This window comes from Clarias gariepinus, chromosome 21 (assembly GCF_024256425.1).
Source record: "Clarias gariepinus isolate MV-2021 ecotype Netherlands chromosome 21, CGAR_prim_01v2, whole genome shotgun sequence".
In the NCBI taxonomy this organism is placed as follows: domain Eukaryota; kingdom Metazoa; phylum Chordata; class Actinopteri; order Siluriformes; family Clariidae; genus Clarias; species Clarias gariepinus.
In genome coordinates, this window is record NC_071120.1 from 16,264,825 (window position 1) to 16,278,884 (window position 14,060).

The window sequence follows — 14,060 nt, forward strand, 5'->3', positions numbered from 1 at the left end:
TACCAAGACCCACTATAATCAGATGATATTGTTTAATTCTACATAAAAAAAAAGCTGAAGGCAAAATATGCAATAACCTCTTTTAAACAGTTAATATTGAAATGCGTCTTCTACTATGCACTGTAAAGCCTTCATAATGGCTGTAATCTGGGGTGATGTTTAGAAGTGATTTTTGAGGCTGGTAACTCTGAACGAACTTCTCCTCTGCTGTCTTGGTCTTACTTTCCTGGGATGGTCTTCATTAGAGCCAGTTTTATTATGGTACTTGATGGGTTTTGCAAATGCACTTGACAATACTGTTCTTGCAAGAACTATTTAAAAATATCTGACCTTCCTGTGTTAAAATAACAAAAAGAACAACCGGCTGTTGTTGTTACTTGATTACATAGTTCCATATGTGTTATTTCATAGTTTTGAAATCTCCAGAGTTGTTCTGGAATGTAAAAACATACATTCAGAGTGTGCGTGCTTGTGTGAGAGTGAGAGTCTCTGTCAGTAAAGTGGTGTGTGTGTGTGTGTGCGTGTGTGTAAAAGTCATCCTATACAGTAGCCCCCTTCCTCCTCCTCTCCTTTCTCTGGCTCGTGTGTGGTGTGTGTGTGTTTGTGTGTGCGTACGCGATTGTGTAAGTAAGAGTTTCTATTCAGTAAGCTGGTATGTGTGTCCATGTGTCTGTGTGTGTGCGCGTGCTTGTGTGAGTCAGAGTCTTAAGCGATAAACTGGTGTTTGTGTGTGCGCGGGTGTGTGTGTGAAAGTCGTCCTACACAGTGGCCGCCCCCCCACCCCCTTCCTTCTCTTCTTCTCTCTTTGGTCTCAATCACTACTGCCACGATTCTTTTCAAAGGTAAAGTGTAGATTAATTTGTTTTATTTTTACTTTACATTTTGTATTAATTAATTCTATATGAATATTTTTGGGTGCATAATGAATCGTCAGAGTTTCCATTATTTCTTATGGGAAAATTCACTTTTATATACGAGTGCTCTGATATAGAAGCATGCTTCCAGGACAAATTATGCTGGCAACAAAAGGTTTAACTATATATAAAAAAGGTCTTAAAACCATAGGTAGCCATCAACACATTTTACATAGATACCAATAGAGCATTATGCCTAATCAGAGTCATATGGGACAAGACTGACAGCTGCAAATTACATGTTGTAAAAGTACACGTTGTATGTAATTTTCCTCCTACATACATCACTGTACATCTGCAACAGATGGCCAGATGATTATATAACAGCTATACATTTTTGCCTAACAGCTCCCTGCTGATGAACACACTCAAATAAGGCCACCCTGAGGGGCCAAGACCATTTATAAACTGCTCAGTTGTAATAAGGAACGTGTGCATGTGAGTGAGAAAATGATCAAATCTGTGTTGGTAATTCATGCATGCATTTCAGTTGGGATCAAATGATAGTAACACGTCATCTGTAATCCAGAAATAGATGACAAATAACATTTGCCAAACAGCTGAGAACCACCTGATATCTGTTAAGGATGTGACAAGATCCAGATATCAAGTAAGACAGGTCTTGTTGTGAAAGTAAAACCTTTGCTATGGGAATTAGCAAACAAATGAGTGCACAGATGCCAAGCATGCTACATTCAAAGCACTACTCTGTGAGTTCTGTCTGAATAGGTCATGAGAACGATGACATGTTCTAAGCATAGTGGATGAGACATCAGAGCATCTGGGCTGCAGGTCCAGCTGCAGACACCAATGTTCCACAGAAAGTCCCCAGGATCATTGGAAAGTAAAGACCGCATTTGAACTGCTTAGCTCAGCGCTCCGGGTCTGGGAACCAAAAATACAAAGACGCTGCCTAAATAATAAATAATAAAATTAAGAAAAAAAAACATTATATATTAAAACTGTTAAACATAAAGCCATGTCTCATAACAAAAAATGATTTCTAGAAACTTTCCTAGCCATGTTTTACAGAAATGGTCTTATCATAGGTCAAGCATTGTTGAGGTCATGGGCAATAGGGACATTTTGGTCAGTAGTGGGAGAACATGTTCCATGGACTGTCCCACACATGGAAAAAAAAAATCAACCTTGCACTCAAGGCAGAACAAAAGCGTCTTTCATGAGCTGACCATCAGCGTTAGACATAAACGCTTATAGTGGTAGAACTGTAAGTCTGTTAATTGCTTTAAGATGACATGAGTTATATTTTCCACCACCATTCAATTAGATATTCAAAAAATGAAAGGAAAAAAAAAAAAACTAAAAAAGACCATGCCATGAAATGTTACATGACCATGGCGATTTGTGGTCTGCCATTTGATCAGCTGTGAGTTAAGAATAATTACTTTGCTACTGCTAGAGATATGACATGAGTAAGAGTATACAGTACATTAGAGATAAGTGAAGCCAAATGCTCATTTTAATGAATGGCATGACCCCCTACATGCGATACAAAGTGCAAAGAACAGATGGGGAGATATCTGAGTGGGTGGCAGAAGGTCTAATAAGCCATTAGGGTCTTCTACATGAGGTTAAAACAAACACGAGCAAACATAGAAGAACTAGTCAAATAATTTTCCACCCAGACGTGTCCCATTAACACTAAACCACTGGATTCCTATCTACACAAAATATACAGGACTTAAGGTATGTGAAAAAAAAAACATGGTTAACACCACCATGTCCTGAAAAAAAAAAATAGTAAATATATACTATAATATAATAATATATTGAAACAGACTTGACTTGGCCTGTTGAGGTTCTTGCTAACCTTCTGAATGAGCAACAGAGTAATTCCACATGGACAGTTTTTCATTGTGGCCACAAATGCAGAAATATCCTTGGCTCGCCCTGTTGCCTTCTGAATTTGAGCACAAGACTACTTTCAGGTGAGACTGGGATGGATGGATAGCATATTCGTGCTGAAGCGAGAGCTTTTTAAGCTCCTAAGTTAAACAAATAGACTCAGAGGAGACCTGATCTGAGGCTTCTGCATAAATCAAGCCACTGTTAGCACTGGCAAAGCTGGACCACAGTAGGCCACAGAAAAACAGTAGCGATAGAGCAGAGCTTCTCTGACCTCTGAATCATGGAAAACTTGTATTTTTTTAAAGAAATTAGCTTTTTTTTTTTAATGCTCAGAAGAGTCCACAATCCTTGACTTTAACTCTGTAAGAAAGAACAGTGGCCAATTACAAGAGCATTAAAAATCACCTAGTTCACTTTGTTGAACTAGTTCATTTTGATTGCTAATCACAGATAACAAGATGGTACTATTCACATTAAACTATTTTAGCTATCCTAAATACATAAAACTACATCACTTATCTTCAGTAGTCATCATTCTATCTTAGTAAGGGAACATTTTAGACATTCAAAAACCCACACAGACAGTAAGGATCAATCCAACGACCCTGGAAGTGTATGGTCGTAAGGCTACACCAAGCTATCAATTCCACTACAGTTACATTTATTTTAATGTATAGAAATACCAGGTGCATAAAGTTGTGAATACAATATAAGTTAAGAAAAGATATATTAATATAAAAAACTGGAAAAAAAGATTTACCTTCAGGCTGTACCTGGGCCAAGCCTAGGTAACAAGTACAGTAGAGGACCGTGCAGAGAAATAGGATTCTCCTGTGGAGAAAAATAAAGCCATTTTTGATCAATAACTTCTAGATAAACCTTTTTACACAGTTAATTAAGTTGAAGAAGTATTATTTCACAAGAACATCCTGAAGTTGCACGTTCTAAACGAAAACAGGATCATCTATCAGCCCCAAGCAAAAGTCTGATTCCAGTCACTTTGAGTGCACTGCTATGATTGTTCCGGGAACTGGAATGAAAATAAAACATGTTCACCTTTTTTTCCCCCTTAAAATTGCATTTTGGACTCATCCTCTCTCAAACTGTTTACTGCATTTGACATGCAAACTCATTCATTTCAGTGACCCATTATCTAGATTTGCTGTGAGCAGCAGGAATTTCTAAACCATAAAGTACACATTGTCATTCAAGTGCAACTTGGCAAATCATATTTAATTTTTGTCCAATTAAGCTTACAAATTATTCCTGTCTTTTGAACAGAGACCCAAAACCTTATAAGCAGGACAAAATAATGTGGCCCATTTTTTGTTTGGGGTTTGGTTTATTCATTCTGGGTCTACTGTTTAATATTTTGCAAAAGTAATGTTGGCACAGAAGTTACTAATTAACAACTTAATTATTATTAATACAATTAGGTCTTAAAAGAAATAGCCTGCAGCAGATAGTTCATAGGATCTCGTGGAAAAAAAAGAGATTAACCATAAAAGTTTCATAGTGTTTTGTTTTTTTTACATTAAAACATTGCTTTCTCTGCTAGAAGGTTGAACCTTGGCCATAGAGGAACCTTTCAGCAAGATAATGAACACAAACATGTCTCCAGATTAACACAAAATATTCTGCAAAGGCCATTTTCGATTGTGGCTTTAAGGCCTATTGAAAATCCATGGTCTGAATTAAAGAAGACATTCCAGAAGCATAAACACAAGAATAGAGCTTGAAATGAAATGTTACGCTCAGAGCAAGGCCCGAGATCTCTCTAGAAATGTCTCCAACCTTGTTAGACAGAACAGAAAAAGGCTCAGTGCTGTTCTATCCAGGCATGTGAGGATGCCAATAATTCTAAAAACAGTGCCTTATTTATTTATTTTTGTGTATTGATATTAGCTTCTTATAATTGTGGCATAGGCACTGTATTTTACAATAAATATAAGCACAGAAGCCATGCATCCTACAGGGATTTGTCTGATAAAAGCATATTATGCTGACGTACAGTATATACTGTGTCTGCATGTTGTTTGATTACATCATGATTGTTGGATTACACCTAGCTACCCCCTTTTTCTTCTCTGTCATAGTCAAATAACAACAGCTAATCTGCCCAAGAATAGCATATTTGTCTGCAAGCAGCAGGTGTCTTTGCTTTTATAAAGTGACTAATAAAACCAAATAAGACAAAGTGTTCAAAGTTTGCCAAATGAACTAATAGCAGTACTTTGCAGCAACATTGCCTTCATCCCAAATACAGCAACAGAAAGTTCAACCTCTCCCAGCCTGGACTGTAGTGCTGCTTATTTGAATGACTAGCCACTATCCAAGGCTCTCCAAGAATATGATAGTACATGGCCAGCAGCATGGCCAGTAGTGAGGGCTGCTCTTTCTCACTCTTCACATCTGTTGCTTTTCACTGTGCAGCCAGAAAATGATCAGCCTCCCGCCTTGTACCGAGGGTCAAACTGAAAGTAAGAGACCTGAGGACAGGTACTCCAACATATCAGTGACCTACTGTAGTAAATGACCATGAGTGGCGAAAGTTTTGCACTTTATAGAGCAAATGTATTTAATTAAGTTCATTTCCAATCTAAAACCTTTAGCTCACAAGGTGAAAAAATGGGCATGTTGCTTTTTCATTCTTATTAACCAGATGAGACATTTATAGTTGGTATGGAAAGTAATTCTGAGACTGGCACATCATCATGTATGCTGTCTGCCAATGTTTCCCATTCCAGGTTCAGGGAAAAAAAAAACGTCTAATGAACGAACCTTTCACATGTTCAAACACACGCACATGAAAAGCTTATTCATTAGCTGATGAGTTGTCTCCAGTACCTTTGGGGCAGGAAAACATAAATGTGCACTGAGTGTTGGGAAACTGGTGTGTACACTTTTGTTTAGTCATCCCCATCATGCCTACTCCAACAGCCTCATGCTTACCAGACTGCCAAAGGAGTTCAGGGTCAAAACAGGTGGGTACAATCTGACTGATAGTACAAAGCTAAAGTGATGTAAGACCAACAGCGTGATCGGATTTTATAGGTGCAGTAATCAGAGCAATAGATTTTTTTTCTTTGCAATATTAAATTACTGCCTAGTGTTACTTAACATGATTTCCACTAAGTCTAGCTAACAAATCATTAGTGATTTAACAACAGCAGGTTACAATGTTGATGACAAGTGTATTGCTGATGTTCATTCTTTGGGCATATTTAACCTGTGGTCTTTTCTATTATAACACAGAAACTGTGTAAAAATAGAAATGCGGATTTATTGAAAAGATGTTATGCTTAATAATATGAGATTATCAGACACTTATGTATGAATTAGGTGGTGCCTTATACTATAAAGATAGGAATCTCTGGGGGTCACCCAATATGATATAATCATAAGACCCAGGTGCTGATTTGATTCATATTGCGACTCGAAATATCACAATTTTATAAATATCTTGATTCAATATGTTTTTTTTTCCAGATTTTGTTGCAATTCTAAACTGAAAATTATTCCACAGACTTCCTACGGTGCTGTGCTTCTTGCCAATGTGTGAATAGTTTAGATCAAACTGACTGTTAGATCATAGAGGAACCGCAACATTTCGTCACCTCAATTGCAAACATATATGCATGCATGTAAGTGATTTTGGAGTCAGGCCAGCTATACATGAATTGTGATATGTAACCAAATTGATTTTTCTTTCCTATCTAGCAGACTAGCAGTTCAGAAGCCTGTATTGTCTGAAATAAAGGAACCAAACTGTATTTCTCCTTGTGGGTGACAGTGTTATCATATAGGATATGCATATATCTTTAGTTTGTATCCTTAACCTGAAGAAGTTGTTGTTTTTTGATTAGGTGATTCTTAGGGTTCAATTACAGTATGAACTACCTTAGTGGTACAGTATGTATAATGACAAATACTAACATCATAGGTGGACAAGAAAGAATGCAGTTTAGTTCATTTATTTTTGTACACTCCTGGGAGCCAATGGAATTGAGCTTATTCATTTACATATGACAAAGAAAAAATTTAGTATGAATAAAGTTACATTGTAACCTGACATGGTAAGATGTCTGGTTACAACCTAACCTTTCAACACACTGTTGATAAAACAGCCAATAAGTTAGGGATCTAGGGTCTCTCTCTCTCTCTCTCTCTCTCTCTCTTCTCATTCATTCATTGAGGACTCCACAAATGTGACAGTAGCCAGCTGGAGAGAAAAGGCATGCCCTGTTCATCACTCAGTCCAGTCTGATAATAAATGACAGCAGTGCCAGGTAACTGTCTGACTTTATCCACATCCCACTCTGTATTTACTGATAGCAGATGAAGTTCTTCACATTGACTGATCTCGGTATACTCACCCCCCGACTCCAGCCTGCTTGAGTTTGGAGTGCGGGGCATTATCCGGCTCCATTGCGGTTACTTCATTCTTTTTTGAAGCGGTTTACTACGGCCAAGACATGACAGCTCTGTAGAAAGCATTTCCATGCCCAATTATCCCTTAAGTTCTCGTCGAGGGTCTGAAGTTAACGGAAACGTCTGGAAGTGCGCTAGATTAGCGGCTCGTCCTCCCTCCCGAGTGCCGAAGCGAGATTTTCCTTCACTAGCCCCGACACGGGGGACTCCGTGAGAAACGGCGCGTTCCGCAAAACTGGAGCAAAAAAACATAAGTCCATTTTGGTGAAGACATGATTCGCAAAAAAAGACAAAAAGCTGTCGAGGCGATGTCTGAAGCCAAAGGAAGGTGAAGTGAAGGAGGGAGGTTTGGGACGCGGGAGAGGCTCGCCTCCCTCTGTCGCCCTCAACTGACTGAGAGAAAGACAAACCGCTCGCCTCTGCTACTACAAGTTCCCTCAGAAGGTGTGTCTTCTTCCTACAAACAACCATTCATTCAACTTTTCCTTCAAATGAGCTTTCGTTCTTTCATTTGACACTAACGCTTTCAGCAAACAAAACGGAAGGAAAGCAGGAAAACGACTTTTTTCATACAACTCCATCACTTTTATTCCATAGTTACTGTTGTAGTATAGTCCATGGTTACTGTTGTAGTATAGTCCATAGTTACTGGAGTAGTTTGGTCCATAGTTACTGTTGTAGTATAGTCCATAGTTACTGTTGTAGTATAGTCCATGGTTACTGTTGTAGTATAGTCCATGGTTACTGTTGTAGTATAGTCCATGGTTACTATTGTAGTATAGTCCATGGTTACTGTTGTAGTATAGTCCATGGTTACTGTTGTAGTATACTCCATAGTTACTGTTGTAGTATAGTCCATAGTTACTGGAGTAGTTTGGTCCATGGTTACTGTTGTAGTATAGTCCATAGTTACTGTTGTAGTATACTCCATAGTTACTGTTGTAGTATACTCCATGGTTACTGTTGTAGTATAGTCCATAGTTACTGTTGTAGTATAGTCCATGGTTACTGTTGTAGTATAGTCCATGGTTACTGTTGTAGTATAGTCCATGGTTACTGTTGTAGTATAGTCCATGGTTACTGTTGTAGTATAGTCTATGGTTACGGTTGTAGTATAGTCCATGGTTACTGTTGTAGTATAGTCCATAGTTACTGTTGTAGTATACTCCATAGTTACTGGAGTAGTTTGGTCCATAGTTACTGTTGTAGTATAGTCCATGGTTACTGGTGTAGTATGGTCCATTGGTACTGTTGTAGTATAGTCCATAGTTACTGTTGTAGTATAGTCCATAGTTACTGGAGTAGTTTGGTCCATGGTTACTGTTGTAGTATAGTCCATAGTTACTGTTGTAGTATAGTCCATGGTTACTGTTGTAGTATAGTCCATGGTTACTATTGTAGTATAGTCCATGGTTACTGTTGTAGTATAGTCCATAGGTACTGGAGTAGTTTATTCCATAATTACTGGAGTAGTTTAGTCCATGGTTACTGTTGTAGTATAGTCTATAGTTACTGGAGTAGTTTAGTCCATAGTTACTGTTGTAGTATAGTCCATGGTTACTGTTGTAGTATAGTCCATGGTTACTGTTGTAGTATAGTCCATGGTTACTGTTGTAGTATAGTCCATGTTTACTATTGTAGTATAGTCCATGGTTACTGTTGTAGTATAGTCCATAGTTACTGGTGTAGTATAGTCCATAGTTACTGTTGTAGTATAGTCCATGGTTACTGTTGTAGTATAGTCCATAGTTACTGGAGTAGTTTGGTCCATAGTTACTGTTGTAGTATAGTCCATAGTTACTGTTGTAGTATAGTCCATAGTTACTGTTGTAGTATAGTCCATGGTTACTGTTGTAGTATAGTCCATGGTTACTGTTGTAGTATAGTCCATAGTTACTGGAGTAGTTTATTCCATAATTACTGGAGTAGTTTAGTCCATGGTTACTGTTGTAGTATAGTCTATAGTTACTGGAGTAGTTTAGTCCATAGTTACTGTTGTAGTATAGTCCATGGTTACTGTTGTAGTATAGTCCATGGTTACTGTTGTAGTATAGTCCATGTTTACTGTTGTAGTATAGTCCATAATTACTGGAGTAGTTATGTCCATAGTTACTGTTGTAGTATAGTCCATAGCTACTGTTGTAGTATAGTCCATAGTTACTGTTGTAGTATAGTCCATAGTTATTGGTGTAGTATAGTCCAAGGTTACTGTTGTAGTATAGTCCATAGTTACTGTTGTAGTATAGTCCATAGTTACTGGTGTAGTATAGTTCATAGTTACTGGTGTAATATAGTCCATAGTTACTGGTGTAATATAGTCCATAGTTACTGTTGTAGTATAGTCCATAGCTACTGGTGTAATATAGTCCATAGTTAAGTATAGTCCATAGTAAAGTAGTCCATGGTACTATATTATAGTACATAGTATAGTTCATAGTTAAGTAGTATAAGTCTATAGTTACTGTTGTAGTATAGTCCATGGTTACTGTTGTAGTATAGTCCATGGTTACTGGTGTAGTATAGTCCATAGTTACTGGTGTAGTATAGTCCATACAGGACCAAACCAACCAACTAGTTTCATCCAAACTAACTTGGATAAATGCTGTTAGCAAAACCTGTTTTTGCACCTCCAAGGTCGAAGGTTTGATTCCCACCGCTGGTCTGTATGCATGGAGTTTGCGTGTTTTTCCCATGTTTGGTGGGTTTCCTCCCAAATACATGTAGATTAGGCCCTTGTATTGTGTGTGCCCTGCAATGGATTGGCACCCTGTCTAGGACGTTCCCCCGCCTCAGGCCCAAAGTCTCCTGTGATAGGCTCCATGCTTCTGCAACACATCCTGTACAGGATAAGTGGTATAGAAAATAAATGTATAGAAAATGAATGAATAAACATCTATTAAATTACATTGATAATCTGATGTTTATAGGTAACATAAACTAGTTATTATAATTTATGTTAGATTCTGCATCTCATCATATTTGTGATTACAGATTACAGTACATAAAAATAATTAAAAGTAGGTATATTCAAGAACAATTACTTAATAAACTTGTTATCATCAGTTTGTTTTTGAAAGTGTGTATGAGTGTTAATGATAACAAATTCATCTTCTAACTCCTGATTAGGTTTTTGATGGATCTCGAGTACAACCACACCAAAAGAGACGCTGCTTGTCCACAGTCAGGAAACACAACTGCTTAGGGTTCTGGGAAACATATTTATTTTTATAAGATAATGTAATGTCATCATCATTTTTAATAGATGGTGGTTGGAGAGGCCCCCTGCAAATTTTTGCCCAAGGGCCCAACAGACTCTAGAATCGCCTCTTTGCACTATGCATGTATAAATTCTCGCCATAGGCCAATTTAGTGTAACCAGCACACCTACTATTATTTTTTCGAGAGCTGAGATAAAACTGTAGAAACCAGAGGAAATTAATACAGACAGAGGGTGAACATGTTCAACTCAACAAAGTTGAGGTTGGCGGCAGGCAGTAAGGTGACAGTGCAACCAACTACACCACTACATTGCTTAAATCCAGAACAAAACATGTAAAATGAATATTAATGCACCTGTGCCCGGTAATAAACTAATGTTTAAAAATAATTCTGATTCATTAATAAACATGCATAAATATATTTACAACATTTCATGATGAATGAGCGGTCACGCTTACAACAAACGACTGGATGTGATCTACATAATTTTCTCATGTGTTGGCTCACAGCTTCATTTTCCTGATCATGACTCGGGTGTGCCAGTGCCGTCCTTTACTGTGAAATTCCTCCTCTGAATAGAGCCCTCATTGACCCGACCTCAACAAACAGGCAGTGAGAGTGTGCAGCAGAGCCCCAACAGAGCGCCAATTCAGCCCGATGCAACCAGATCCCTCAGTCACACACAGAGGGCTCTCACATCTTAGTGCTGAACCTGAGCAGGGTGCACGATGCACGTCGGAAGGCTGCTTAAGTCTCACCTCCGTTTGGAGTCGATGCTCTTTTACTGCGGGATAAATCATACAGTTCATCTTCTTTCCACATATATCTAATGTCTATTTCTAGTTTCAATGTCTAGTATAATGTTTAAAATCAGCATGAAATTTTTTGAACACCTTGTGAAATACATGAGTGCCCAATAAATGAAAAACTAGTACAAAATGCTCTTGCCAGTTAAGAACCAGGCAACCAACATTAATTTAACCACTTACAGGTGTTGAGCTAAGTTGTATTATTTCTTATGCCAGACTCGTGGACAATAATGGATGTCAGATGCGCTTTATGACCTGGTACCAGAGCGGATATCAGAAGCTCAATGTCTGCTGGAAATGAGAGGATTTTCCTGGGGTGGTGTGGCCAGAAATTCAATCGTATTTCTACTGTACAAGTTTGCACAAATGAATATGTACTCTGTAACTCTGTAACATTGACTCCAATTATTAATAAACCTCATCAGTGTCCAATATCAAGATTGTTTTCTTTTCTTTTGGAAATCTAAAATTATGCTCAGCTTTCTGATCTTAAAAGTAGTTAAGCTTTAATGAAAAGCTGTTTGCAGAGTATCCCCACATCGCCACTTTCAGCTGAGCGCCTGTATGAGTAGGAAAAGTTATCCTTATCCATATGTAAACAGGAAATTTAGTTGAAATATCAATCAACTTTTCACAAGTCATTTCTTTGTGGGTTGCCCCCACTTTGGTCCTACTAGGAAGGGCCACAAACCACATATTAGCCTATCTAAACATTCTTTCATTCCAGGCAACAGATGTTGTCCTGTGGTGCAGTTCACCTTTAACGTCTCATTCATTTCTACAATTTTAGAAAGTTTAAAAAGTGCTTTTAAGTATCATATAATACTCTGCCATCATTACTGTGCTATTATTTTTTCTTTAGTTCTCTTTACATACTGAATATGAAATCTAACAAACACCATAAAGTCCATAAAGACCTTTGAAATTAATGCCAAAACAAAATGGAACACTTGTACAAGTGTCCTTCTAATATAATACATGAAGTAACACTGACTCACTAGTGGTGTTGCAAAGTATTTGAAATACATTTTTAATTTTGTCATTTACAATTTACTTGCTGCTTTTACAGAACATTATTGTATACATTATTTGTATGTTTTAACATCAGCAGCTGTGCACTTTATTTTTATGAAAGCAGCATGGCTTCCTAAGAACTCGAGTCTACTGTATACACATATTTTGTCCTTTAATTTTTAATTAGCGATAAAAAATCATCTGCCCAGCTAATTATATTGCTGGTTACTAAGCCATTTGGTAGGAAGTGAATAATAATAAATATTTTGAGAGATAAACTTCACGAACAAGAATTGCTGTAGACCATAAAAAAAAGAAGTAAATATCAGCAGAGCTCTAAAAAAGCAATGAGATTTCCCCCCCATGAACAATGTATTAATAACTAGAATGATTTAGTAGCCTTGACAAACTCATAATGTATGCAAACAACCCAATTTTTTTTTATTTTACATTTTTGAATTAATACAATTGTGCAAATGTTTTGGTTTATTTGTGGTCCTCTTTAAAGAAAATATGCCTACGGATTTCTCAGAGAATAAACAAATACTAGTTTTAAAGTTATGTAAAATGGAGGGTCAAAGGTTTAAGCTCTACCACTGCCAGGTCGCCACTATTGCCCCCTTACCGAGCTCTACCCAATCCTAGAGAAATTGGGTAGGTTCAGACAGAAATAAATCAATAAATTTATTAAATAATTAACTGATTAATTAATTAAAACTGTGCCAGAGCTTGTAGATCAAATAATCTAAATAGGTGACGAAAGGGACAAAATCTAGAGAAAAAAAAGTATACAAAAATCATAGATCAGGCAAGGCAAGGGCCAAAAAAAAAAAATAAAAATAATGGTAATAACAATGCTAATATGAACAATATCATAGGTAATGCTTGGTAATTGTTTTCTAAGGGAAGAAATACAAGCTCAATAATATCAGTGAGGTGGAAAAATACATGCAAGTGGATTGTTAATAATAAAACATTCAGCACATGCTGACTTTATTATCTTACTACCTTTACTACAGTAATCTTAAAGATTGGAAAGGAGCCTGAAATTAGTGAAAGCAATAGAATTGATAGAGAATTTGATAAGAAATTGTGGGCCAGAAGCAGGTTACAGGAAAAAAAAAGAAAGAACCTGCCTAAAGGCAAGAGCTTTTAACAGGGTAAGAGATGGAAACTTAAAAGACAGGGAGACGGATTGGTGATCCCCACACAGACAATGTAAACAGTTGCTTTAGGTGTCACCTTACCCAGGGTAGCACCTACACATTGTCTGTTTAATTGAGCACTTACACCAATACACCCCCGCAGCTCTCCAGGGTGCATGCTTGAGGAAACACACTACAAGGCTAACAGTATTTAAAAAGGCTCTGATCTATTTGTACAGTATTAGCATGATAAAATGTCCTTCAAGTATTTCTGGAAGCCGTTTAGATAAGGGCATCTGCCAAATACTGTAAATGTAAAAGTGAAAAAGCTGTCAAAAATCTATTATTAGCTACAGGCAATCAAATCTTGCCTCGCCCTCTTTCCTGACTTGATTCCAAACAGAAAAGAGAAGAGTAAGTTTCATCATCTGTTCCTGACCTCTCACACATTTCTCACCAAGGATTTAAAACATTCTGGGTAATATTACAGTAGATTGCGTGGAAAAGTGGAAATTGCGTGGAAAAGAAAGAAAAGACACACTTAGCTTCGTAAATTGTACTAAAATATATGTTACAAGTTGTTTTGTAGTTGTTTTCAAAGCAGAAGGAATCATTATAAAGATCTTTCTGGCATCACGTTAACATTACTATGTTAATTA

At 37.3% G+C, this 14,060-nt stretch overlaps 1 protein-coding gene across 1 annotated transcript in view; it reads right to left on the bottom strand.

Moving 5' to 3' along the window:
- Nucleotides 1-7,594, bottom strand: part of col27a1b (collagen, type XXVII, alpha 1b) — an 80,985-nt gene extending 73,391 nt beyond the window's left edge. The window contains exons 1-2 of the mRNA XM_053480961.1: nt 7,160-7,594; nt 3,544-3,614 (exon numbers count right to left, since the gene is read on the bottom strand). Of these exons, the coding sequence (XP_053336936.1) occupies nt 3,544-3,614; nt 7,160-7,212 (124 nt within the window). The 5' untranslated portion in view covers nt 7,213-7,594. The remainder of the gene's footprint in view (nt 1-3,543; nt 3,615-7,159) is intronic.
- Between the last annotated feature and the right edge of the window lie 6,466 nt (nt 7,595-14,060).